The sequence below is a fragment of the Callithrix jacchus genome, chromosome 2 (genome assembly GCF_049354715.1).
Source record: "Callithrix jacchus isolate 240 chromosome 2, calJac240_pri, whole genome shotgun sequence".
NCBI lineage: Eukaryota > Metazoa > Chordata > Mammalia > Primates > Cebidae > Callithrix > Callithrix jacchus.
This window is the reverse complement of record NC_133503.1, coordinates 22,905,090-22,932,899: the sequence shown is the minus strand read 5'-3', so window position 1 is coordinate 22,932,899 and position 27,810 is coordinate 22,905,090. Positions and strand designations below refer to the sequence as shown.

The 27,810-nt window shown below is 42.8% G+C and overlaps 1 protein-coding gene across 5 annotated transcripts in view; it reads left to right on the top strand.

Moving 5' to 3' along the window:
- Positions 1-810: 810 nt before the first annotated feature.
- PWWP2A (PWWP domain containing 2A) overlaps positions 811-27,810 on the top strand; it is a 45,072-nt gene continuing 18,072 nt past the window's right edge. For all 5 annotated transcript variants that reach the window (XR_004737936.3, XR_004737932.3, XM_035284012.3 and 2 more), the window contains exon 1: positions 811-1,425. Coding sequence is in view for 3 of the 5 variants with exons in the window: in XM_035284012.3 (XP_035139903.1) it covers positions 842-1,425 (584 nt within the window). In the remaining 2 variants the exon portion in view is untranslated. The remainder of the gene's footprint in view (positions 1,426-27,810) is intronic.

Genomic DNA, 27,810 nt, shown 5'->3' with positions numbered 1-27,810 from the left:
AATATTACTAAGTAGGTACTTTCTTCCTAGGAAGTGGAGAGAAGTCAAGGAAAATACTCCTCGTACTCCTCCTGGCAGCTGGAGTGGCTGCCATGAGCCAGCTGCCATTAGGTTATGGAGAACGTCTTGAACATTGTAAAACCCCAGCACTTAGTGCAGTGACTAGCATAGTAGGCACTCAGAAAGTGTCTGTAGGATTGTATTTCAAACTTTAGTTGTCTTTCCCAAAGAAGCCTGTCGTGCCCACACGCGGCCGCAAGAAGTCCGCGCCTAGAAATAACATTTATTCTAAGGATCTCTGCGCAGAGATTCTTGGGAAGCGGTTTCCCCTCCCTCAACCCGTTGTTACTCCTCCCCTCCGCCGCCTCTGAAAGAAGGGGCACTTTACTTGATTCCCTCCTTTCTCCCACCTCCGAAGACCTGACCGATAATGGGCAGGAGCGTAGGCCAACCATAAAACTTTATTTCCTCCTCCAGCCTATAGCAGGAGGCGATGAGTATATGGCTCCTCTTTTGTGACTTCTCCCGCCCCCTTGGAGTCCGCCCCCTATTCCTCCACTCAGATTCCACACTTGACAACACATCTGGCCAATGAGAAGTTCTTACTCTGCATGTGAAGGATGGACTGAGTAGATGATAGACGTCTGACCCTGGCCAATGAAATATCATAAGTGCGGGAGGGCTGTAGGATGGAACCAATGGCGAGGTGCCAAAAACGAGCATCAGGGAAAGGGCGGGACGAAAGTGTTCGCGGGAGGGAGGGGAAGGCCCAGGGAACCAAGCAGCGCTGCCGCCGCCGCCGCTGCAGCCGGAGTTGGAGGAGGGAGAAGCCAGGAAGAAAATGGCGGCCGTGGCTGCAGAGGCGGCAGCGACTGCAGCGTCCCCCGGGGAGGGGGGCGCCGGCGAGGCCGAGCCGGAGATGGAGCCCATCCCCGGCAGTGAGGCCGGCACTGATCCCCTACCGGTCACGGCCACTGAAGCGTCTGTGCCGGATGGCGAGGCCGACGGGCAGCAGTCCGCTCCTCAGGCCGACGAGCCGCCGCTCCCGCCGCCACCGCCGCCACCGGGGGAGCTCGCCCGCAGCCCGGAGGCGGCAGGGCCGGAGCTGGAGGCTGAGGAGAAACTGTCCGTTCGGGTGGCGGAGTCGGCGGTAGCCGCGCCTCAGGGAGGGCCCGAACTTCCACCTTCTTCTGCACCGCTGCAGGAGCAGCCTCCGGCTCCTGAGGAGCGCGAGGAGCCGCCGCTGCCTCATCCCGCAGCTCCGGCGCTCGTGCCGCCCGCGGGCGGGGACTCCACGGTGTCGCAACTGATCCCCGGCTCGGAGGTGCGGGTCACGCTGGACCACATCATTGAGGACGCCCTCGTCGTGTCGTTCCGCCTCGGGGAGAAGCTCTTCTCCGGGGTCCTCATGGATCTGTCCAAAAGGTACCGCGTCCGCCCCCAGCACGGTGCGGTCCGCTGGGTCCCCAGGGAGGGAGCGAGCCCGGAGCGGCCCCCTTTCCCCGAGCCCTCGCTTCCCCGCTGCCCGGGGCCCCGCCGCTTGCACCGCCCTCTGGTCCTGCGCGGCGCGTGGAACGCGCTCCGAGTGGGGCAGGCGCGCGGGGCCGGGAGGGGGCGGTCCCGGCCCCAGGTGGGCGCCTGCGGGGCAGGTGTGCCACCAGGTGGGAGGGCGCGGGTGCAGATGGGCTCGCAGGTCTCACCCCTCACGCCCGGTAATTCTTCTGCGACTTGGCCTGGATTCACCCTCACTGGGACTAGTGGGTTAATGCAAAATGCAGATGGATTTTTGCAGAGAACGGAGTGCTGGGCGGGTGGGCATTGCTTTCGAGGAGGCATTGGTATGTTTGTCCTAAAATTAACGTTTAACTGTAGCAGGGTTGGAGAAAGGGGTGTGTACATTGGGGTTCCCAAAAGGTTACCTGTCACTCCTTACAGAGGGAAGAGCATTTGTTAAAATAAACCTTTTAACTGTAATTCTTAGGTTAGAAGTCATTCCCATTAGGTTAACTGTTCAATAGAGATGCATATTTTGCTAATTTTAATGGTAGTTGTAAGGAAAGTTTAAAGAGTGGAGATATTTTTTTTTAATCCTCTAATGTCAAGGTGGTGTAGCATAAAAATGTTCAAATAACTTTTAACACTGGGGATACAGTTTATGTATTAAGGACAAGAAGGTTGAGTTCATCTACAAACTTGGCTTAACCACCACATTTTCATTTTTTGATTTAAAATGTGTTTGGGCACTGCTTTAAACAGGAAGAGAATCTAAGTCTGGAGTTAAATTAACCTTTTTTTTTTTTTTTTTTTGAGTTAAGAGTCTTGCTCTGTTGCGCAGGCTGGAGTGCAGTGGCCGATCTAGACTCGCTGCAACCTCCGCCTATCGGGTTCGAGTGATTTTCCGGCCTCAGCCTCCTGAATAGCTGGGATTACAGGTCTACCACCACGCCCAGCGAATTTTTGCATTTTTAGTAGGGATGGGGTTTCACCATATTGGTCAGGCTGGTCTCGAACTGCTGACCTCGTGATCTGCCTGCCTCTGCCTCCCAAACTGCTGAGATTACAGTATGAGCCACCGCGCTTGGCCAAGTTAACCTTTTTATTCTCTTCTTTTGCAGATATGAAGTGCAGAGACTCCCATTCACGGCTTTCCATTCTGTTTCCTGCAACAGCACACACTCTGATGGTATCTCACCTGTTTGCAATGGCTTATTAGTATGTTTTAAACTGCTTACTCTCCTATGAAGACACAGGAATCCTTTCCCATTTGGGGAAAAAAGCCATTTAAAATTTCATATTGAAGTATAGTGTTTTTGGGGAGAAAGATAAGGCAGTTATTCTGTATTATTTAATCTCAAGTATCTTTTAAAAAATAATTTTGGCTGGGTGTGGTGGCTCACGCCTGTAATTCCAGCACGTTGGGAGGCTGAGGCGGGCAGATCACGAGGTCAGGAGATCGAGACCATCCTGGCCAACATGGGGAAACCCTGTCTGTACTAAAAATACAAAAATTAGCTGGGTGTGGTGGTGCGCGCCTTTAGTCCCAGCTGCTTGGGAGACGGAGGCAGGAGAATTGCTTGAACCCAGGAGGTGGAGGTTGCAGTGAGCTGAGATTGCGCCACTGCACTCCAGCCTAGTGACAGAGTGAGACACTGTCTCAAAAAATAATAAGTTTGGATGAGGGCATTTGCACTTCTGTTTATATTTGTTTGTTTACTTATTGAACAGAGACAGGGTCTCACTGTGTTGCCCAGGCTGGTCTCAGACTCCTGGGCTCAAGCGATCCTCCTGCCTTGGCCTCCCAAAGTGCTGAAATTACAGGCGTGAGCCACCGCACCTGGCCTGCATTTCTGTTTTCATAATTAGAAAGCAGAATAAGGTGAGTGTGCTTTCTATTGATGTATTTAATAGTGAGAGACACTCAGTAGTGTGTATGCTATTGAATCAAACAGAAGAGATGGCCAGTGATTGTGTGAGAATCTGGATTTCAAATCTGCAAAAGGAAGGTGCAGAAGGTAAGTTGTTTTTGGAAATGGAATGGATAAGTACTCATTGTGTTAGTGCTTTATTTTTAAAAAATTTTCTTTGGTAGAGAATTGCAATTGAGTTTTGGTGTCTTGCTAACAGTGCTTATAAATATATATATATAAAGCCACCATGGTGGCTTGTGTGCCTGTGGTCTCAGCTACTTGGGAGGCTGAGGTGGGAGGATCTTTATATATATATATATATATATATATATAAATGTATTTTTTTTTTTTTAATTATTTTTTAAGCAAGCTTTTAGTTTGAGAGATATATGTGTGTGTGTGTGTGTGTGTGTATATATATATATATATTTATTTATTTATTTTATTTTATTTTTTTTTTGGTAGATGTAGGGTTTCAGCATGTTGCCCAGGCTCCTCTGGAACTCCTGGGCTCAAGTGATCTGCCTGCCTCAGCCACCCAAAGCACTGGGATTACAGGCATGAGCCACTGCGCCCAGCTACCATTTCCGCAATTGATCTCTCTCAGTTAATAAGCTTCTAGAGGGCAGGGGCTATATCTCATACATGTTATACTCAGAATATTAAAAGAAAAACTTAAAAGTCTGATATGATTCCCTAATGGCTTAATAAAAAATATTTTATAATAGGATCTATCCCAGCACTTTGTGAGATGGGTAGATTGCAGGCAAGTGCCACCATACCCAGCTAAGTTTTGTATTTTTAGTAGAGATAGGGTTTCACCATATTGACCAGGCTGGTCTCAACCTCCTGACCTCCTGATCTGCCTGCCTCGACCCCTTGATCCGCCTGCCTTGGCCTCCCAAAGTGCTGGGATTATAGGTATGAGCCACTTGGCCCGGCCATACCTGGCTAATTTTTTAATATTTTGTAAAGATGGAGGTCTCACCATGTTGCTCAGGCTGGTTGAAATCTTTTTTTTTTTTTCTTATTTTTTTTTTTTTTTGAGATGGAGTCTTGCTCTGTCCTCCAGGTTGGAGTACAATGGCATGATCTTGGTTCACTGCAACCTCTGCATCCGGGGTTCAAGCGATTCTAGTAGAATCAGGGTTTTGCCATGTTGGCCAGGCTTATCTGCCTGCCTCAGCCTTCCTAAGTGCTGGGATTACAGGTGTGAGCCCCCGCACCAGGTCTGAATTCTTGGCCTCAAGTGATCCTCTCACTTCTACACTCCCAAAGTGTTGGGATTACTGGCGTGAGCCACTGCACCCAGCCAAGATACTTCATATAGACTCTACTAAGGCTTTAGTATTCATCAGTTGCTTTAAAATATCTTATTTGAATTGGCCATTGAATTCAACCTCTAGGTAAAAATAATGAGCTTTCTACTGAGTGCCCATTATATGCCAGACATTGAACCTATGTTTTAGTTTTTTTACAACCTTGATAGTGTTTTTTTTTTTTTTCATTTACACAGGAGGAAATGGAAGCTCATTTAGTTTGGCCAGTTAGCTTGTAAGTGGCAAAGCAAGGAGGTTAATCTCATTCTAAAATCTCTGCTTTTTCTTTTTTTTTTTTTGAGATAGAGTCTTGCTCTGTCACCCAGGCTGGAGTACAGTGGTATGATCTCAGCTCACTACAACCTCCGCCTCCCGGGTTCAAGCAATTCTTGGGCCTTGGCCTCCTGAGTAGCTGGGATTACTGGCACCCACCACATCTGGCTAATTTTTGTATTTTTGGTAGAGATGGGGTTTCACCATGTTGGCCAGGCTGGTCTCGAACTCCTGACCTCATGATCTGCCTGCCTCGGCCTCCCAAAGTGCTGGGATAACAGGCATGAGGTACCGTGCCAGCGACTTCTGCTTTTTCTAGTTGGATATTAGAAAGCTACTTGGGCTGCTAAGTTTTATTTTAAGTAGAAAGTAAAGAATTGCGTATTTCTGGAAGTTAGTGCTTCTCGTGATTTCATTGCCTGTGTGGGGATAATATAAAGGATATGGGTGTTGGAGCCAAGCAGATTCATTAGTTGGGTAAAAGCCATGAAACCTGGCTCTAGAGACTCAGCTAGTTCCTTAGCTGAATACTAGGGAATACATAGTAAGCTCTGAAGTTTTGGTTCTTGCCTCTCTAGTGAGATAGTTAAAAGAATTAATATTTGGGAGACTAAATGTGTAAATGTATTTGTGCTTTTCTTCAGTCTTCAAAAGGGCTAGTTATTGCTTTTATAAATTCCATATTTTATGCTGATGTTATGCACGGGACAGAAATGTCTTTGTAAAATTGGAAGAGCTATTTACTATGTGGAAAAGATGTTCGAGTCTAGAACACAGGATTTAATATATGTGTGTGGATGACTAAGAGTCTGCTTTTGTAATCATCTGAAATTCTTCCCCTCCCTGTTGTGTTATTTTTTGCATTATTTTCAGATTTATTTGGTTGAAGAACACATTTTTGAGGAGAATCATTCTGTGGAAAAAAATGGAGCTGGACATATGTAACCCAAGAAAGAAAACAAAGTGGTGCTAAATAGTAAATTGTTGACCTGGACAGAATGTTAGGGTGCTTGGGCTTTAATTTCTAGTATTGGTGCTGGCCTCTCCTGTTAGCACTGTGACTTTGGGCAAATCACTGTGCCTCACTAAGCTCTAGTTCCTAGTTCTTAGGCTAATTCATTTAGCTTTGGGCAGTTCACTTAGACACAAGCAAACAAACTTATGCCTCAGTTTATATGTAAAATGAACAGAATGACTAGGTGGCCTGGTTTTCCCTATACTATACTGGTTTGTTATGTCCTCCTTTCTTCTAGGTAGTTTGCTTTGGCCCATAAATGATACAGTGATTTTGAGGATATTTTTAGTGTCTGGTGAAAATCAGACTTTGTTTTAGCATTATATGCCTGGATGCCTGGCCGGGTGTGGTGGCTCATGCCTGTAATCCCAGCAGTTTGGGAGGCTGAAGTGGGTGGATCACCTGAGGTCAGTAGTTCAAGACCAGCCTGGCCAACATGGTGAAATCCTGTCTCTACTAAAAATACAAAAAATTATTCGGATGTGGTGGCATGTGCCTGTAATCCCAGCTACTCAGGAGGAGGTTGAGGCAGAAGAATTGTTTGAACCTGGGAGGTAGAGGCTGCAGTGAGCTGAGACCGTGCCACTGTACTCCAGCCCAGGCGACAGAGTGACACTGTCTTATAAAACACTGGATGCCTTTAAATGAAGCATGCATTCCCTAGTTTACTCTGTGCTCCTCCACTGTGTTTTTTTTTTTTTTTTTTTGTCTTTTTCCTTTTTGTGGAGAACGGGGTCTTGCTATATTGCCCAGGCAGGTCTCGAACTCCTGGGCTCATGCTATCCTCCCGCTTCTGCCTCCCTAAGAGCTGGGATTACAGGCCTGGCTTTTTTTTTTTTTTTTTTTTTGAGAGAGGGTCTTGCTCTGTCACCCAAGCCAGAATGCAGTGGCATGCTTGTAGTTCACTGCACCCTCAACCTCCTGGGCTCAAGCAATCCTTCCATGTCAGCCTCCCAAGTAGCTGTAACTACAGGTGCATGCCACCATGCCTGGCTAATTTGATCTTTTTGGTGGAGATGGGGTTTTGCCATGTTGCCCAGGCTCACCCACCTCAGCCTTTCAAAGTGTTGGGATTACAGACTGAGCCACAGCACCTGGCCACTGTTGTTTTATACCCAGCTCTCTTAGTTTAAATTACCTGCTTACTTCTGAGCTCATTAGCAATGTCTAATGCAAATAGTCTAAATACTAGCAGATGAGAATAATCAATTAACCCTACAAATTCCACTTGGGTTTCCGTGTTCCCTTTTTGTCCTTAATCAGGATTCTAAACTGTTTAGATTATTTTATTTGTTTAGAGACAGGGTCTCACTTTATCACAGAGGCTGGAGTGCAGTGGTATGATCATAGCTCACTACAGCCTTGAACTCCTGGGCCCAAGCAATCCTCTCACCTCAGCCTCCCATGTACCTGGGATGAGAGGCTCATCCCGTTATGCTTGGCAAGTTAAAAAAAAATTTGTTGAAACTGGGTCTCGCTACATTACCCAGGCTGGTTGCAATCTCCTGGCCTCAAGCTACTAGTAATCTCCCACCTCAGCTTCCCAAAGTGCTAGTATTACAGGCATGAACCATTGCAGTCAACTTAAATGATAATTTTTAGACAAAATAATAAATTATTGGTTGTGTCATATTTTTGTGGAACTTTTTTTTTTCTTTTTGAGGCTTGCTCAGATTGCTGAGTAGCTGGGACTACAGGCTTGTAACACCAAGCCTGGATAATTTTTGTATTTTTAGTAGAAACAGGTTTCACTATGTTAGCCAGGCTGGTCTCAAAACTCCTGACCCCAGATGATCTGCCCACCTTGGATTCCCAAAGTAATCGGATTACAGGCATGTGCCACCGCGCCTGGCCTTTTTGTTGAACCTTTTTTTTTTTTAAGACAGAGTTTTGCTCTTGTTGCCCAGGCTGGAGTGCAATGGCATGATCTTAGCTCACCACAACCTCTACCTCCAAAATTCAAGCGATTCTCCTGCCTCAGCCTCTCGAGTAGCTGAGATTACAGGCCATACACCATCACACCTGGGTAATTTTATATTTTTAGTAGAGATGGGGTTTCTCCATGTTGGTCAGGCTGGTCTCAACTCCCAACCGCGGATGATCCTCCCACCTCGGCCTCCCAAAGTGCTGGGATTACAGGTGTGAGCTACCACAGCTGGCCTTGTTGACTTTTTTTTTTTTTTTTGAGCCCAGGCTGGAGTGCAGTGGCACAATCTTGGCTCATTGCAACCTCTACCTCCCGGGTTCAAGTGATTCTTCTGCCTCAGCCTTCCAAGTAGCTGGGACTACTACTATACTATTTTTTGTATTTTTAGTAGAGATGGGGTTGACCAGGCTGGTCTGGAACTCCTGACCTCAGGTGATACACCTGCCTTGGCCTCCCAAAGTGCTGAGATTATAGATGTGTTAAGCCACTTCGCCCGGCCCAAGATAAACACTTTAAAAATGACAATCTTACTATCATTATTACTTGAAATAATAGCAGTAATTCTTTTATATCATCAAATATTCAGTCACTATTAAAATGTCAGATCTTTGGCCAGTCGTGGTGCCTAACACTTGTAATCCTAGCACCTTAGGAGACTGAGGCAGGTGGATCAGTTGAGGGCAGGAGTTTGAGACCAGCCTGGCCGACATGAGGAAACCCCATCTCTACTAACAATACAAAAATTAGCCAGGCCTGGTGGCATGCGCCTGTAATCCCAGCTATTCGGGAGGCTGAGGCAACAGAATCACTGGAACCCGGGAGGTGGAGGCTTCAGTGAGCTGAGACTGTGCCACTGCACTCCAGCCTGCTGGGTAACAGAGTAAGACTCCGTCTCAAAAAAAAAAAAAAAAAAGAAAGAAAAAGCTCAAGACTGTTCAGTTTTCAAATTAGGATCCACATAAAGCTCATGCATTGCAATTGGTTGATTGTCTTGTCCTTTTTATCTGTAGTTCTGCTGTTACTTTTATTCACTTGCAACTTACTGTTAACTCATGGACTTTGTAGAATTTTTTTACATTCTGTATATTTTTTTTTTTCCAGTTTCATCCTCTTGTATTTCCTTGTTTTAAAATAGTTATTTTCCCCTCAGGAGCAAACTGAAAGGGCAAGAACAACAGCCTTATCAGGGCCTCTCTTAAAAGCCTCTCCTTGTTTTGGGTCAGTAGAAATGATCATGGATATCCTACCTGCTGACAAACTTTTAGGTCTATCCCTTAAAAACAGCCCCAAGTTTAGTAATTGCAGACATAAGAAAATTGAACCACTCAAGACAATTTGAAAAGAGCAAAAGCCTTCAGCCCAGGCTTCTGAAAAGGTAGTTCTTCACTCCTCATAGTTATAAAACCACTGGGAAATCCTTAAAAACCTCCTCGCAGAAGCTTTTGAATTGCAGGGGGAAAAAAAGTAAAAATCCTGAAAGGTCTTTCTGAATCTTTTTTTTTTGTGGGTGGGTGGGCATCACATGAAATAAGAAATCATGAAGTAAATGTGCTTGAAAATGCTTGGCTGGGTGCAGTAGCTCATGCCTATAATCCTAGCACTTAGGGAGGCTGAATGGGTGGATCACTTAAGGTCAGGAGTTTGAGACAAGCGTGGCCAATGTGGCGAGATGCCATCTATTAAAAATACAAAAATTAGCCAGGCGTGGTGGTGTGCACCTGTAATCCCAGCTACTCAGGAGGCTGAGGCATGAGAATTGCTTGAACCTGGCAGGCAGAGGTTGCAGTGAGTCAAGATCATGCCATTGCACTCCAGCCTGGGTAACAGAGTGAGACTCTGTCTCAAGAAAACAATAAATAAATAAAAACTGGGTGGATGGGCATGGTGGCTCTTGCTGTAATCCCTGCAGTTTGAGAGGTTGAGGCAGGAGGATCGCTTGAACCCTGGAGTTTGAATCAGCCTTGGCAACATAGTGAGACCCTATCTCTTAAAAAAATGCTTGTGCATTTTAATTTTGTGGTGCATGTTTATTAAAGGATATAACTAGCTGTTTTTCAGAATTGATGTTTTTACAAATACCAACTTTGTGTATATGGGGGTACTGTTGCATTAAAAATAATTAATGATTTCCTTAGGAAACTTCAATTTTCACTAAGTTCTTAAAAGCAGTTTGTAGAAAATTTGCTTGTTTTTTGAGGAAATATAAACCAAGACAATGATTTCTTTTCTTTACAGAGACCATGAAACGTATGGTGCAATAGCCCTACTTTTGGTGGGAAAAATATACAGCCATTCTGGTGAAGCAGTGAGTAGTGGTATCAGTAGCTTATACTACAGTGTCCAGGTTGAGAACTTAGGCCCTCAAGTAGTATGCTTGAATGATTGTGTTGTGGTACATTAAAAGTAATATTTTTTGGTGATTATTCTGCTTATATGCCAAGATGTCAATAAAGGCTTTACAGAGTAAAACACAGAAGAGGCAGGTACCAATAACTCTCTGACCCACACAACTTTAGGACACCCACTACTGTGCGTATGTGTTGTGAGTGAGTTCTTCCTTTGCATGTTGCATTAATATGGAATTTTTCAGAAGTGATTATTATTGGGCATTAAACCTGGTTTCATTCTGAGTCTAAAGAATCCTCTGGGCCATTATGCCGAGGGGGTAGCCCTCCTCTGTCTATGGAGAAGCTACTCTAGAAAAATAAAAAGAAAAGAAAAAATAAATAATCGTGTAACAAATTATATAATTAAAAATAAAACTTAAAAGCAGATTTTATACGCTAACTAGATGTGTTATAAACAAACTATACCAGGCATGGCATGTTTTATTGGACTTGGGATTTCTTTTTCTTTTTCTTTTTTTTTTTTAGATGGAGTCTAACTTTTTTTTTTTTTTGAGACGGAGTTTCGTTCTTGTTACCCAGGCTGGAGTGCAATGGCGCGATCTCGGCTCACTGCAACCTCCGCCTCCTGGGTTCAGGCAATTCTCCTGCCTCAGCCTCCTGAGTAGCTGGGATTACAGGCACGTGCCACCATGCCCAGCTAATTTTTTGTATCTTTTTTAGTAGAGACGGGGTTTCACCATCTTGACCAGGATGGTCTCAATCTCTTGACCTTGTCATCCACCCGCCTCGGCCTCCCAAAGTGCTGGGATTACAGGCTTGAGCCACCGCGCCCGGCTAGCAATGTGTTTTTTGTGTGTGTATGAGACAGTTTCGCTCTTACTGCCCAGGCTGAACTGCAATGGCATCTCGGCTCACTGTAGTCTGCCTTCTGGATTCAAGCGATTCTCCTGCCTCAGCCTCCCAAGTAGCTGGAATTACAGGCATGTGCCACCACACCTGGCTAATTTTGTATGTCTTGGTAGAGACAGGTTTCTCCATATTGGTTAGGCTGGTCTTGAACTCTCGACGTCAGGTGATCCACCCCCCTCAGCCTCCCAAAATCCTGTGATTACAGGCATGAGCTACTGCACCCGGCCCTCTAAGCAATGTATTATATGTGGGGATGGGTAACTTGGGTGGCTTATCTAAATCCTTATTGTAGAGATGGTAATTAGTCTTGCAAATGATTTCCTGAATTTATAAGTAGTCCATAATTTTCATTTCTTTTTTTCTTTGAGACGGAGTTTTGCTTGTGTTACCCAGGATGGAGTGCAATGGCGTGATCTTGGCTCACCGCAACCTCCGCCTCCTGGGTTCAGGCAATTCTCCTGCCTCAGCCTCCTGAGTAGCTGGGATTACAGGCATGCGCCACCATGCCCAGCTAATTTTTGTATTTTTAGTAGAGACGGGGTTTCGCCATGTTGACCAGAATGGTCTTGATCTCTTGACTTCGTGATCCACCCGCCTCGGCCTCCCAAAGTGCTGGGATTACAGGCATGAGCCACTGCCCTTGAACCAATTTTATGTAGTTGTCTTACATACAATAGTAGATTTTATAGCCTTTTAAAACCTGTATCTCTATAATACTTAATTTCACTGTTTTGCATATTTCTTTTTTTGTATGTGTGAGGTTTTAAATTTTAAAATTTTTATTTTTTCCTGAATATTTCTGCCATCTAAGAAGGTTGCCAAGTTTTACTTTCTGTATTTTATAGTAGCTACTATGTATTTCCAATTTCTATACTAAGTCATGTGCCAACTACTTTGTTTACATTGTTTCATTTAACTCTGGAAAATCTGTTGAAATAAATTCTATTAATCCCCATTTCTTTTTTTTTTTTTTTTTTTTTGAGATGGAGACTGGAGTCAAGTGACTCTTCTGCCTCAGTTTCCTGAGTAGCTGGGACTACAGGCGCATGTCACCGTTCCCGGCTAATTTTTATATTTTTAGTAGAGATGAGGTTTCACCATATTGGTTAGGCTGGTTTCGAAAGCCTGACCTTGTGATCCTCGCAAAGTGCTGGGATTACAGGTGTGGGCCACCACACCCGGCAATCCCCATTTCATAGATAGACACCAAGACTCAGAGGTTACTTAAACAAATTGCCTAAAATTGTAAATGGTAGATAATAGCAGATATATCTAAGATGCCCTTTTGAATGATATTCTCCAAGATTTTTGAATGCAATTCTCCAAGATTTGAAAACAACCTTGTTCTAATTAAAATGTACTTAACTATATTTTGCCATACCACTTTATGGTTTTGGTGGGTAGTTAACCTGGCAGTTAGAAATAAGAGTTCTCTGTTCCTCATTCACCCAGGCAACAGCTATTTGCTATAAACATTAATTGCTCTTCAGTTCGATAGAGTGAACTTTGGACACTTTTGGAAATCATATTTCTTCTATATGGTCCTACATCTTAAATTAGATAACATGCTGTTTTGCCTTGATTGGCCTGGACCTGGCAGTAATGAAACCTACCTGTTCATTAGAGGAAGTACAACTGTCAGCTTTGAAGCCTGTTAGGCACAGATCAGTGTTTAGTAAGTGCTGGATGACTGAGTTTGAAATGGATTTAAAGACTAAAATAAAGTAAGTTGTTAGGTAACCTTTATTTGAGGATTTTTTTTTTTTTTTTTTTTTGAGATGGAGTTTCATTCTGTCACCCAGTCTAGAGTGCAGTGGCGCAATCTTGGCTCACTGTAACCTCTGCCTCCCGGGTTTAAGCAATTCTCCTGCCTCAGCCTACGAAGCAACTGGAACCACAGATGCGTGCCACCATGCCTGGCTAGTTTCTTTGTATTTTTAATGCAGATGAGGTTTCACCACATTGGCCAAGCTGGTCTTGAACTCCTGACCTCGGGTGATCCCCCAACCTTGGTCTCTCATAAAAAAGATTCTTTTATGCTGGCATTTATTTGTAAAATGTCAATTATGTTGCTGTAATCGATATATTAATACAAAAATGAAATCAAGATTTGTCCGATCTTAAAATGTTTTGCCCACTTTGTGACTATTATAATTTTCTTGGATAGTTATTTAAAAAGGAATTTCTATTTAGGGAGTTAAATAATTTTAATACTGTACAGATACTATTTTTTCTTTTGAAAAAACTGAAGCATAAGTGTTTTCTATATCTATAGTTGTTTCCATCTTTATTTCCAAACAATTATCCAGTAAGGTTTTTTTAGAGGAGTCTTTGAAGGCACATGGTTGGGAATTTAAAATTATTAGAGTTTAAACCTTTCCCTATCCAGAGCTGTCTGTGATTTATAAAAGACTGAATAGACTTTTTTTAAAGATTAATTTTTTTTTCTTTTACTGAGACAGTCTTACCCTGTTGCCCAGTTTGGAGCACAGTAGCAAGATCTCGGCTCACTGCAACCTCTGCTTCGCAAGTTCAAGTGATTCTTGCGCGTCAGCTTGCTGAGTAGCTGGGATTACAGGTGTGCATCACTGCACCTGGCAGATTTTTTTTGTAATTTTAGTAGAGATGGGGTTTCACCATGTTGGCCAGACTCGTCTTGAACTCTTGGCCTCAAGTGATCCGCCTGCCTGGGCCTCCCAAAGTGCTGTGATTACAGGCATGAGCCACTTTGCCTGACCACGATTGAGAATTTTTTATGGTCGGAAAGATCTTTATTTTTTCAGCCTCCCTTCCTACCAGTTGATTTTATAAGATACTGTTTTTAATGTTGCTAAAGTCATCTTCTCTCCCACCCCCCCTCTATTTGGGTACTCTGCAGACTGCCCTTGTAATACTTGGAGATTTTATTTAAATTATCCAGTGATATTTAGAAAATAAAATCAAATATATTTTAATTTTAATGTAATAGCTACCATATATTCTGCCTACCTACTTACTGTGTACTAGATCCTATACGTTCTCATGTATATGTATTCTTATTTAATCTTGCTGAAAATTCTATCAAGTTTGTTAATGCAATTTGAAAATATAAAAGGCTCTGAAAACTGGACTTCTTTTGTTAGTTTTTTGGTGACAAAACCTAACCTGACCTGCAATGATGTAAGGCTGTTTTATCTGTTTATCCATCCCATTCAGTGTGAGTATGCTTGCATTTTATTTAACTGCTGAAATATTAATATGCTTGATGCTTAATGGCATGCTTATTATTTTCTGAAAACCAGAAAAAATGTGAATTCTGAAGCCTGTCTACTGCTTCAGGATTCAGAAAAGAGCATGTGGGCCTGTTAGCTCCTCCACTCTCTTGGTGGAGAAGAGAGGTTAAGTAACTTAATGAAATGAGGGGAGAAAGTGGTTAAGAAGCTGACTTTGGGCTACTACCTGTATACATATCCTTCCTCTACTGGGAGAGCCACTGGGTCACTTTCCTTGGGAAGGTCACTTTTCCTTTTCTGTGCTTTAGTTTTCTCAACTATAAAATAGGAACAATAATAGTACTTTACTAATAGGTTTGCTGTGTGATTAAATCACTTGATGTAATTACACATTTAGAATAGTGCCTGGCATATAGTAAGTGCTGTATAAGTATTAACTATTACTGCTTTTTTTCTTTTTGAGATGGGAGTTTTGCTGGTTGCCCAGGCTGGAGTATAATAGCTCCATCTTGGCTCACAGCAACCTCTGCCTCCCGGGTTCAAGTGATTCTCCTGCCTCAGTCTCCTGAGTAGCTGGGATTACAAGCATGTGTCACCACACCCAGCTAATTTTGCATTTTTGATAGAGATGGGGTTTCTCCATGTTGGTCAGGCTAGTCTAGAATTCCCGACCTCAGGTAATCTGCCTGCCTTGGTATCCCAAAGTGTTGGGATTACAGGTGTGAGCCACTGTGCCCAGCCAAACTATTATTGCTTTTATGAAGTAGGTGCTAAATGGCAGAACTATAATAGGATGAATGTGACAGTAACTTTTTTTTTTTTGAGACAGAGTCTCATCTGGTTGCCCAGGTTGGAGTATAGTGGTCTAGTCTAGGCTCACTGAAACCTCTCCCTTTTGGGGTCAAGCAGTTCTCCTTGACCTCCTAAGCCACCCAAGTAGCTGGGACTACAGGTGTGTACCACCATGCCTGGCTAATTTTTTGAATTTTCAGTAGAGATGGAGTTTCAACATGTTGGCCAGACTGGTCTCAAACTTCTGACCTCAAGTGATCCTCCTGCCTTGGCCTGCCAAAGTGCTGGGATTACAGGCGTGAGCCACTCCTCCTGACCTGACAGTAGCTTTTGAAGTCACTTAATATGGGTTTGATTTTGAATATCCACTGAACCTGCATCCTATTGTATTATGACCTACAGTATTATAGGAGCATCTTTAAAATGCTTTGAAAGGATCTGTAGAAGTTTCAGGTAATACCTATGAAGTATTATTCTTGACACCCCCACTTTTTTTTTTTGAAGTGGAGTCTCACTGTGTCACCAGGCTGGAGTGTAGTGGTGCAATCTAAGGTTCACTACAAGCTCGGCCTCCTGGGTTCAAGCAATTCTTGTGCCTCAGCCTCCTGAGTAGCTAGGATTATTAGGCACGTGCCATGGCATCCTGCTAATTTTTGTATTTTTAGTAGAGACGGGGTTTCACTGTGTTAGCCAGGATGGTCTTGATCTCCTGACCTCATGATCTGCCCACCTCAGCATCCCAGAGTGCTGGGATTATAGCTGTGAGCCACTGCACCTGGCCTGTTCTTTTTTTTTTTTCTTCTTAGAGACAGGGTCTCTGTTGCCCAGGCTGGCATGCAGTGGCATGATCACAGCTTACTGCAGCCGTGAACTCCTGGTCACAAGTGATCCTCCTGTCTTAGCCTTCTGAGTAGCAGGGACTACAGGCCTGTGCCTCTACACCTGGCTAATTGTTTCATTTTTTAGTAACAATAAAGTCTCGAACACCTAGGCTCAAACAATACTCTTGCTTTGGCCTCCAGAAGTGCCTGGATTATAGGCATGAGCCACAGCACCTGGTTACCCAGTATGCTTTCTAATAATTATTGAAAAGGGCTCACTTTTGAGAATGTAAGGGAAAGGGAGTTATTTTTATGCTCTTCTTTGTAATTTTAAAATGATGGGATCAGACTAGGATGGCTGTGCTTAAATTTTTTTGTTTTTTGTTTTTGAGAGAGTCTCTTTCTGTCACCCAGGCTGGAGTATAGTGGCATGATCTCAGTTCACTGCAACCTCTGCCTCCTGGGTTCAAGTGATTCTCCTGCATCAGCCTCCTGAGTAGCTGGGATTACAAGTGCCCACCATCACACCCAGCTAATTTTTTTTGTATTTTTAGTAGAGATGCAGTTTAGCCATATTGGCCAGGTTGGTCTTGAACTTCTGACCTCAGGTGATCTGCCTGTCTTAGCCTCCCATAGTGCTAGGATTACAGGCATGAGCCACGGTACCTGGCCACATTTTTAACAAAGTGATTTAGACACATTTAGACTTCACTAGTAGTCTCTCTCTCTTTTTCTTTTTTTTTTTTTGAGGCAAGGTCTTGCTTTGCCATCCAGACTGGAATGCAGTGGTGCCATCACCGCTCACCTCAGGCTTAACCTTCTGGGCTCAACCGATCCTTTCACCTCATCCTCCCAAGTAGCTGGGACCTCAGGTATGCGTCACTACACTCAGCTAATTTTTTGTATAGACGGGGTCTCCCTGTTGCCTAGGCTGATCTCAAATTCCTGGCCTCAGGTGATCCTCCTGCCTCAGCCTCCTGAGTAGCTGGGATTATAGGCATGAGCCATTGCTGTTGTGCTTAGCCAGCCTCTTTTTCTTTTCTTTTTTTTAAATTTTTAAATTTTTTTAATTTAAGAGACAGAGTCTCACCCTGTTGCCTAGGCTGGAGTGCAGTGGTGCGTCTCAGCTCACTGCAACCTCCACCTTCTGAGTTCAAGTGGTTCCCCTGCCTCAGCCTCCCAGGTAGCTGGGATTATAGACATACACACTATGCCCAGCTAGGTTTTTTGTATTTTTATATTTTTATTTGTTTTGTTTTATTTTTCTGAGATGAAGTATTGCTCTTGTCACCCAGGCGAGAGTGCAGTGGTGCAATCTCGGCTCACTGCAATCTTCACCTCCCAGGTTTAAGCGATTCTCCTGCCTCAGCCTCCTGAGTAGCTGGAATTATAGGCACGAGCCACTGTGCCCAACTGTTTTTGTATTTTTAGTAGAGACAGGGTTTTACCATGTTGGCCAGTTTGGTCTTGAACACCTGGTCTCAAGTGGTCCACCCACCTCGGCCTCCCAAAGTGCTGAGATTACAGGCGTGAGCTACTGCTCCTGGCCAGCCCCCTTACTAAGAGACTGGTTATTCTCCATCTATCACATTCTTAGACTGGCAACCCTTTCCACTCAGGCAGACTCACTAGCATGCCCTCCTCTTTTTCTGCTAGATGGATCTCTTTTGTTGCTTATTTAAGCCTCTGAATCCTTAGTAATATTCAGAATGGATAACTAGTCTTTACCATTTACCACTCCTTGTTTTGCTCTTTACTTAATCTGCTTGAACTCTTCAAGGTCCCATTCCCTGCCAAGCCCATTTCCTGGTCACTAATCCACAGTGATTTCTTTCCTTCGAAGACTGTTACCTCAATTAGCATTGACTGGTACGTCTGGTCTCACCTACTGAAGCTGTGTCCTAGGGCTGAGACTGTTTTATACTATCAGACCAGTTAGCATACTTGTTTTTTTAAAAAGTCATTTATTTTTAAGAGGTAGAGTTCTCACTATGTTTCATATAGATTGATGCATATTGATAATTGAGGTGAATTTGCTGGCATTTACACTTAAGTGGTACAAATTTTCTTTTTTGTGTGCTTTCTTTGCTTAGAAGTATTGGTGGAACCGAAGTATACTGAATTCTTGCTTTTAAAAAGCACTATATTTTAGCTTCTTATTTTTAGATAATTTAAAACAGAATTCTTGTAAACTCTTTAGTACAGTCACTCGTTTTTAACATTTTGCTACACTTAATTTATCATTCTCTATGTAATTTTTTTTCCTGAACTTTTGAGACTGAGTTGAAAACATCATTCTACTTAATGCTTGAGCATTTCTTTTCTAAGATCAAAGAAAAACTATAGCCACAATATAGTTTTCAAATTAAAGAAACATTAATAGATTACTTTACTTTGTATCTCATGTTTCATTATTTCTTCAATTTTTCCAATAAAAATTTCCTTCAGAGTGTTTTTTCTCCTCCAGTAAATGATTGTGTATTTACTTGCAATATAATTATGTAGCAATTATATAATAAGGACTGTTCCTCAATTTGGATTTGCTTGATATTTACTCCTGAGAGGTTTAGGTTATGCAGGCAATGTTGCGATGATCTCGGAACACTGCCTCTGCAGGCCCATGATAGCCATGTGCCCTCATTGGCAATATGTACTTTGATTCTCCCTGAGGTTAGGGTGTTGTCCGGTTTCTCTGTTATGTAATTACTGTTTCCCTTTCACTAATAATTCTTTTTTTTTTTTTTTCTTTCTTTTTGAGACGGAGTCTCGCTCTGTCACCCAGGCTGTAGTACAATGGCACGATCTCAGCTCACTGCAACTTCTGCCTTCCTGGTTTAAGCGATTCTCCTGCCTCAGCCTCCAAGTAGTTGGCATTACAGGCATGTGCCACTGCACCTGGGTAATTTTTGTATTTTTAGTAGAGACAGGGTTTCACTGTGTTGGTCAGCCTGGTCTCGAACTCCCGACCTTGCGATCTGCCCGCCTTGGCCTCCCAAAGGGCTGGGATTACAGCTGTTAGCCACCATGCCTGGCACCACTAGTAAATCTTTAACTATCAGTGTACTGCTTCTCGTAAAACATTCCCCTCTATATTTAGCTAGATACACATTTATTATTTTTTTCATATTTTCTTTTCTTTTTTTCTTTTTTCTTTTTTTTAAGATGGGGATTTCACCATGATGGCCAGGCTGGTCTTGAACTCCTGACCTTAGGTGATCCACCCACCTCAGCCTCCCAAAGTGCTAGGATTACAGGCGTGAGCCACTGCGCCCAGCTCATATTTTCATTTTTTATTTAATTATGAGATCGAGTCTCGCTATGTTAGTTGGTCTTGAACTCCTGGCCTTAGGTGATCAGCCTCTCGAGTAGCTAGTATTATAGGCTTGAGCCATTGTTCCTGACTGCTTTTATTTATTTATTTATTTTTGAGGTGAAGTCTCACCTTGTTGCCCAGGCTGGAGTGCAATGGCACAATCTCAGCTCACTGCAACCTCCCCCTCCTAAATTCAACTGATTCTCCTGCCTTGGCCTCCTGAGTAGCTAGGATTACAGGCGTCTGCCACCACGTCTGGCTAATTTGTTTATATTTTTAGTAGAGACGAAGTTTCACCATGTTGGCTAGGCTGGTCTTGAACTCCTGACCTCAGGTGATCCACCCACCTCAGCCTCTCAAATTGTTGGGATTACAGGCATGAGCCACCGGGACTAGCTGCATTTTGTTTATTAACAGTTGGTTCTTTCTGTGTGGCCCAGACTGGCCTTGAACTTGGCTTTGTGGGCATGCCTGCCTTAGATATTATATTTGTAAGAGTTTTTTGAAATTATAAAAAATAATAACAAAATATATTTTAACCATTAAGCATACAGTTCAAAATAGTGTTAAGTATATTCACATTGTTGTGGAACAGATCTCCAGAAGTTTATCTGGCAAAACTAAAATTCAATAGTTATTATAGACAACAGATTCCCATTTCTCCTCTACCTGCTATTAACAATTCTGCTTTCTGCTTATGGGAATTTGACTACTTCAGATACCTTTCTTGTAAGTGGATTCATACGATATCTTTTTATGATAGGCTTTATTTTACTTAATGTCCTCAGGGCTTATTCATCTTGTAGCATGTGTCATGATTTCCTTTTTTTTTTTTTTTTTTGACACAGTCTTACTCTGTCACCAAGGCTGGAGTACAGTGGCACGATGTCTTCACTGCAACCTCCGCCTCCTGGGTTCACCTGATTTTTGTGCCTCAGTTTCCCAGGTAGCTGGGATTACAGGTGTACACTTCTGTGCCCTGATAATTTTTCTATTTTTAATAGAGACAGGGTTTTACCATGTTGGCCAGGCTGGTCTTGAACTCCTGGCCTCAAGCAGTCTGCCTGCTTCAGCCTCCCAGAATGCTGGATTACAGGTATGAGCCACCATGCCTGGCCTATATTTCAGCCTTTTTAAGGCTTGAAAATATTAACTAGGCTCAAGCTGTTCTCCTGCCTTAGCCTTCCAAGTAGCTGAGACTATAGGTATGTGCCACTATGCCTGACTAATTTTGTATTTTTGGTAGAGATGGGGTTTAGCTATGTTAGCTGGTCTGGTCTTGAACTCCTGACCTCAGGTTATCTGCCTGCCTCTGCCTCCCAAAGTGCTGGGATTACAGATGTGAACCAGGCCCAGCCAATTTTTTTTTTTTTTTTCTTTATATGTCTCTATCTAGCTCACAGTTTGTTTGTCATTTCTTTTTTTTTTTTTGCAAATCAGTATGACCTTGTAAGGTTGCTCAGGTTAGCCTTGAACTCATGACCTCGCCTTCACAAGTGCCACGACCTCCGGCGGGAGCCACTTTGGACCCCGTTTGTTATTTCATGTGTCAGTGGACACTTAGGTTGCTTCCACCCTCTAGCTTTTGGCTAATACCTCTTTGAGATCCTACTTTCAGTTCTTTAGTATATGTACCCAGAAGTGGGATTGCTGGATTGTATGATAATTCCATTTTTAATTTATTGTGGTAAAATTTTCTATTGCATTTAGCTATTTTATTTTTTTCTCAGTTAAATCTTGACGTTGTAACCAATCTCACAAAGAGATGAAATAGAGATAAGCTTGCTTCAGTTTTTACCTCTTCTGTGATTTAATCTGCTGCTGTTTGTAAGGCAAGGTTGTTTCTAAAAACATTGGCTTAAAATAAAGTGAATCTGGGTATTATTAGTGTTTTCTTTTTCCTTTTTCTTTGGAGACATCATCTAGCTATGTTGATGAGGCTGGTCTTGAACTCCTGGCCTGAAGTTATCCTCCTGTCTTGGCCTCCCAAAGGGCAGGGATTATAGGCATCAGCCACCACTTCTGCTCCTGGCCTGTTTTTGTTTTGGTTTTGAGACAGGGTCTCTGTCTCAAAAAGTGACCACTGCAGTGGTGCAGTCACTGCTCAAGCAGTCCTCCCACTTCAGTCTCCCAAGTAGCTGTGACTACAGGCATCCACCATCACGCCTAGCTAATTTTTATTTATTTATTTTTATTTTTAATTAATTATTTTTGAGAGGAAGTCTCACTCTGTTGCCCAGGCTGTAGTGCAGTGGTGTGATATTTTGACTTACTGCAGCCTCCATCTCCTGGGCTTAAGCGGTTCTCTTGCCTCAGCCTCCCAAGTAGCTGGGACTATAGGTGTGTGCCACCATGCCTGGCTAATTTTTGTATTTTTAGTAGAGATGGGGTTTTGCTATGTTAGCTGTTCTAGTATTTTTAGTAGAGACAGGGTTTCTCTATGTTGGTCAGGCTGGTCTCAAACTCCCAACCTCAGGTGATCCACCCGCCTCAGTCTCCCCAAAGTGTTGGGATTACAGATGTGCCTACTGATTCTTTCTCATAGTGAAAAGGAACCTCATGTCTTGACACAAAGTTTTTTTGTTTTTTTGTTTTTTTTTTTTTTGTGACGGAATTTTGCTCTTGTTCCCAGGCTGGAGTATAATGGCATGATCTTGGCTCACCTTAACCTCCGCCTTCTGGGATCAAGCCATTCTCCTGCCTCAGCCTCCCGGAGAGCTGGCATTATAGGTGTGTGCCACCACGCCCAGCTAATTTTGTATTTTTAATAGAGATGGGGTTTCTCTGTGTTGGTTAGTCTGGTCTTGAACTCCCGACCTCCCAAACTGTTGGGATTACAGCTGTGAGCCACTACACCCGGTGACACAAAGTAACTATTAAACCCTAGTGTTCTTTTGTCTTAACATTTTGGCAGTGGGAATAAATTTTAAGAGGAAAGAACACTAGGGTTTAATAGTTCCTTTGTGTCACTGGGTGCAGTGGCTCACGGCTATAATCCTAGTACTTTGGGAGGCCAAGGAGGGTATATCAGTTGAGGCCAAGTGTTCGAGACCAGCCTGGCTAACATGGAGAAACTCCATCTCCACCAAAAAATACAAAAATTAGCTGGACTTAGTGGCACACACCGACTTGGGAGGCCAAGGCCTGAAAATCTTGAACCCGGGAGGTGGAGGTTGCAGTGAGCTGAGATCAGGCCACTATGCTATAGCCTGGGCGACACAGTGAGACTGTCCCCCCCACCAAAAAATACTTGGCACTTATTACTCCTAAATTATTAAGGAGATAGTCATTTTAAAAGAATTTTGAGACCGACTGTGACTAACACCTCTAATCCCACCACTGTTGGAAGGTGGGCCAATTGCTTGAGCTCAGGAGTAATGTAGAGAGACTGCATCTCTATTAAATATAAAAGAAATAAAAGAATTTTGAATAGAATTAGATTCACAGAAAGTTTTATTTTCAAAGAATTACAGATTTGCAGAAAGTTGCAACATTTTTAATTAAGCCATAATACCTGAATAGTTTTACTTGAGAATCTTTGAGTAGTGGTTAGAATGAGTCACTAATACATTAACATGTCTTTAGGCTGCACAAAGGAAGGGTGGGGCATCTTTTTAACTCAACTCTTGGGAGTATTTGTAGAAAGTTCTTTTGGAAAATTTAAAGCAAGGGATACCAGTCAGCCTTTCTTTTTTTTTTTTTTTGAGACGGAGTTTCGCTGTTGTTACCCAGACTGGAGTGCAATGGCACAATCTCGGCTCACCGCAACCTCTGCCTTCTGGGTTCAAGCAATTCTCCTGCCTCAGCCTCCCGAGTCGCTGGGACTACAGGCATGCGCCACCATGCCCAGCTAATTTGTTGTATTCTTAGTAAAGACGGGGTTTCACCATGTTGACCAGGATGGTCTCGATCTCTTTGATCCACCCGCCTCGGCCTCCCGAAGTGCTGGGATTATAGGCGTGAGCCACCGTGCCCAGCCCCAGTTAGCCTTTCAACTAAACACTAAGTGTTCATTAAAATCTTTGTGAGCATGAGACATAAGTAAGCTAAAGCAAAGGTACTTGCTAAAATATCAGATCGCGGTTCCATTGTAGGAAAGTTTTATGATTTATATTTTGGGCAGGGCTTAGGAATTTCCACTGCAAACACTCCATGGAGTTGTGATGTATTTTTTCACAGACTGTACTTGAGAAATCAGGGTTGTTTTTTTTTTCTTATTTTTGAGACGGAGTCTTGCTCTGTTGCCCAACCTGGAGTGTGGTGGTGTGATCTCTGCTTACTGCAGCCTCTGCCTCCCAGGTTCAAGCAATTCTCCTGCCTCAGCCTCCTGGGTAGCTGGGATTATAGGCATGTGCCACCTCACCAGGCTAATTTTTATGTTTTTAGTAGAGACGGGGTTTTACCATGTTGAGTCAGGGTGCAACAAATTAGGGTTTCTAAAGGACTATAGTTTTGTTTCTACTTTATATTCTTTTTAAGATTATAGTTTCATAGGTTAGTGGCTTTCAAACATTTTAGCATAGTTAGAAATCTGTTTTACATCTGGATCCATATATCCTTATATACATGTAACAGATTCATTGCAGTTACAGATATTTACTTCTACTCTTTTTTTTAAGGCTAGTCAAGTGAAGCAGTGGGAGTGGAGAGAAGGAACAAAGAAATCTGTAACTGGTTGTGATCAATTAGTTGTAAACACCACTGCACTTGGACCAGCTACTTCTACTCTTTTTATACTCTGATTTTATTTTAATCATAGTGTGACCCCTGAAATTGATTTCAGAATTAATGTCTTCATCCTTAGTTTGTTAACATTGCCCTAGGTATTATCTGTGTAAGGGTGACAGCATCATTACTGAGATGAAGTGAGGACATGTGATCCTTGTTTCTTCTTAAAGTGATTTATCCTTTTAGTCCTTTGAGGATGCTTTATTATTAGAAATATTTTTCTGCTTTGCCAGTCATTTACTACCCACACACAATTACCAGTTTTATTACCCCCTCCCTCCTTTTTCTTTTTGTAGTTTTCACTCATCATTACACAATTAGGTGTTCCTTCCCTATGTTATTAAAAGCATTTAATGCTTGAGTATTTTGTATGCTTATGAGGGAACAGCAAAGAATAAAAATCCAGTTGCAAAATACTAACATTCTTACTGAACTTCATAAAGATAAACATATGAGATACCATTACTTGATATAAACAGCTGTAAAGTAATTGGGCCATACTTGTACTGAGAGTAAAAATTAAAGATATGGGAAGGAATCTAAACTGTAGCAAATTTGGCTGGGTGCAGTGGCTCACACCTATAATCCCAGCACTTTTGGAGGCTGAGGTGGGTGGATCACTTGAGGCCAGGAGTTTGAGACCAGCCTGACCAACATGGTGAAACCCTATCTAGTAAAAATATAAAAATTAGCCGGGCGTGATGGTATGCACCTGTAATCCTAGCTACTCAGGTGGCTAAGGCATGAGAGTAGCTTGAACCCAGGAGGTAGAGGTTGCAGTGAGCCAAGATTGCGCCACAGCACTCCAGCTTGGGCGACAGTGAGAGTCTGTCTCAAAAAACCAAAAACCTCTAGTAAATATTAGGTGTTTTTTGTTTTTGTATTTGATTTTTTGTTCTTTTGAGACAGTCTCGCTCTGTCACCCAGGCTGGAGTGCAGTGGTGCGACATTGGCTCACTGCAATCTCTGCCTCCTAGGTTCAAGCAATTTTCCTGCTTCAGCCCTCTGCGTAGCTGGGACTACAGGCGCCCACCACCACCCCTGGCTAACTTTTGTGTTTTTAGTAGAGACAGGATTTCGCCATGTTGGTCAGGCTGGTCTTGAACTCCGGACCTCAGGTGATCCTTCGGCCTCCCAAAGTGTTGGCATTATAGGCGTGAGCCACTGTGCCCAGCTTTTTTTTTTTTTTTTTTAGACAAAGTTTCAGTCTCTTGTCTAGGCTGGAGTGCGATAGCATGAACATGGCTCACTAAATCCTTGACCTCCCAGGCTCAAGCAATCCTCCCACCTCGGTCTCCTAAGTAGCTGGGATCACAGGTACATATCGCCACACCAGGCTAATTTTCCTATTTGTAGGGACATGGAGTCTTCCTATGTTGTGCAGGCTGGTCTTCAACTCCTGGGAATTCAGGAGGTCAGTGCTGCAGTGAGCCATGATCGCACCACTGCACTCCAGCCTGGGTGACAGAATGAGACTCTCTATAAAAAAATTTATAAATCAAGCCGGGAATGGTGGCTCACGCCTGTAATCCCAGCACTTTGGGAGGCCGAAGGATCACCTGAGGTCAGGAGTTCGAGACCAGCCTGACCAACATGGCGAAATCCTGTCTCTACTAAAAAATTGGTTGGGCATGGTGGCGCGTGCCTTTAACCCCGCTACTCGGGAGGCTGAGGCAGGAGAATTGCCTGAACCCAGGAGACGGAGGTTGCGGTGAGCCGAGATCGCACCATTGCACTCTGGCCTGGGTGACAAGAGCGAAACTCTGTCTCAAAAAGAAAAAAAAAATTCATAAATCAATAAAAGAAAGGGTACTTCTTTTCATGTAGCTTTTGAAACATCATGTGAACATGTGATGGGGGCAAAATGATGCCTTATGAGTTAGAAAATTTTATTGTTAATGCAAATAGTGATATCACATTAAATAAGTCACATTGTTTATGTTGGTTCTGCATTAAAATAAGACACACCTCTTTTTTCTTGTCATCTTTTGAAAAAGTCATTAGTGAGAACCTATGTATTATAAGAAAAGGTTAAATGCTTAAAGTTACTTTGAATTAAGTAGTCAGGAAGCAAACACTTGGTTACCAGAAGCTAGAATGGAAAAAGCAGCTTTCTGTGTAGTCTGGTACAATATGAGGGTACTTTTCCTTTTTAGACTAGCCAGTCTTGTCCTACCTTAGGTAAAAAAAAGCCTTTCCTTTTTTTTTGAGATGGAGTTTCACTGTTGTTACCCAGACTGGTATGCAATGCCACGATCTCGGCTTACCGCAACCTCCACCTCCTGGGTTCAGGCAATTCTCTTGCCTCAGCCTCCTGAGTAGCTGGGACTACAGGCGCACACCACCATGCCCAGCTAATTTTTGTATTTTTAGTAGAGACGGGGTTTCATCTTGTTGACCAGGATGGTCTCAATCTCTTGACCTTATGATCCACCCACCTCGGCCTCCCAAAGTGCTGGGATTATAGGTGTGAGCCACCACGCCCGGCCAAAAGCCTTTCCTTTTTATGTTTTATAAGTATTTGTTCTAAGTTGTTGGTTTGTGGTAGCCAAGCTAACAAAGACTTTGGGAAAAAAGTATTCAGGTGCTAGAATAATAGCTGGTGTATGCTGGCTCTGTAAATCCTGCCCACGTTTAGGTTTGTCTGCAGCTGTTAGTACCTAATATCAAGATTTCATAGTAAAGGTATTCTGAACCTTTTTGGGAGCATAAGAACATTTTTCACGACACACACTGTGGCTCACACCTGTAATCCCAGCACTTTGGGAGGCTGAGGCAGGCAGATTGCTTGAGCTCAGGCATTCAAGACCAGCCTGGACAACATGGTGAAACCCTGTCTCTACAAAAAAATACTAAAATTAACCAGGCATGGTGACATGTGTCTGTGGTCCTGGCTACTTGGGAGGTTGAGATGGGAGGATTGCTTGAGCCCAGGAGGTCGAGGCTGCAGTGAGCTGTGATGGTACCACTATACTGCAGCCTGGAAGACAGAGTGAGATCCTGTCTTTAAAAAAACATTTCAGAGAATCTGAGCACTGAAGATTTCTTATGTAGAAAAACATATAAAACATTGGCATCTGGTTTTGTAGGTTCCATGTGACTGGCTGCTTGAAGCCAATCCTTGGGTTTAGATCGAAGCACCTTTGCCTTACAGAATTGGCATTACAGTTGTATTGGTGTTAAATACTGTTGGAATCAAATAGCGTATCCGGTCAACATGCTAACATATATGCCGAAATTATTTGGTAGTGTGATTTGATTTTATGTGAGGAAAACTTAGTGTAGCAGGTTTATTTTAAGGATCAGGTTCTTGATATTCAGTCCAGGCATGTCAAACAACTGTTACTTCTAACTCTGTTTATGAAATAAGGCTATTAAAAACTGAGAATTTTAAAGATTCATATTAGGTACTGTGGTTTGCAAACAGGGTCTGGACCTGTAATGGAGTTTTCAAATCAGTTTAATGGGTCTGACTAGCCTTAAAACAAATGAAGTAGACCAGAGTAGAAAAGAAATTATGTATCATGAAATACCTGGTTAAGTATTTGGTGAAACTTTTGCTTAAGTGTGTGTATTTATGTATATATATATATATATATATGTATATATATATATATACATATATATATATGTATATATATATATATACATATATATATATATGCATACATTCATAAATGTTTTTATTGGATTGCAATGCAAATATATTTCTTTTTCTTTTTTCTTTTTTTTTTTTTGAGATGGAG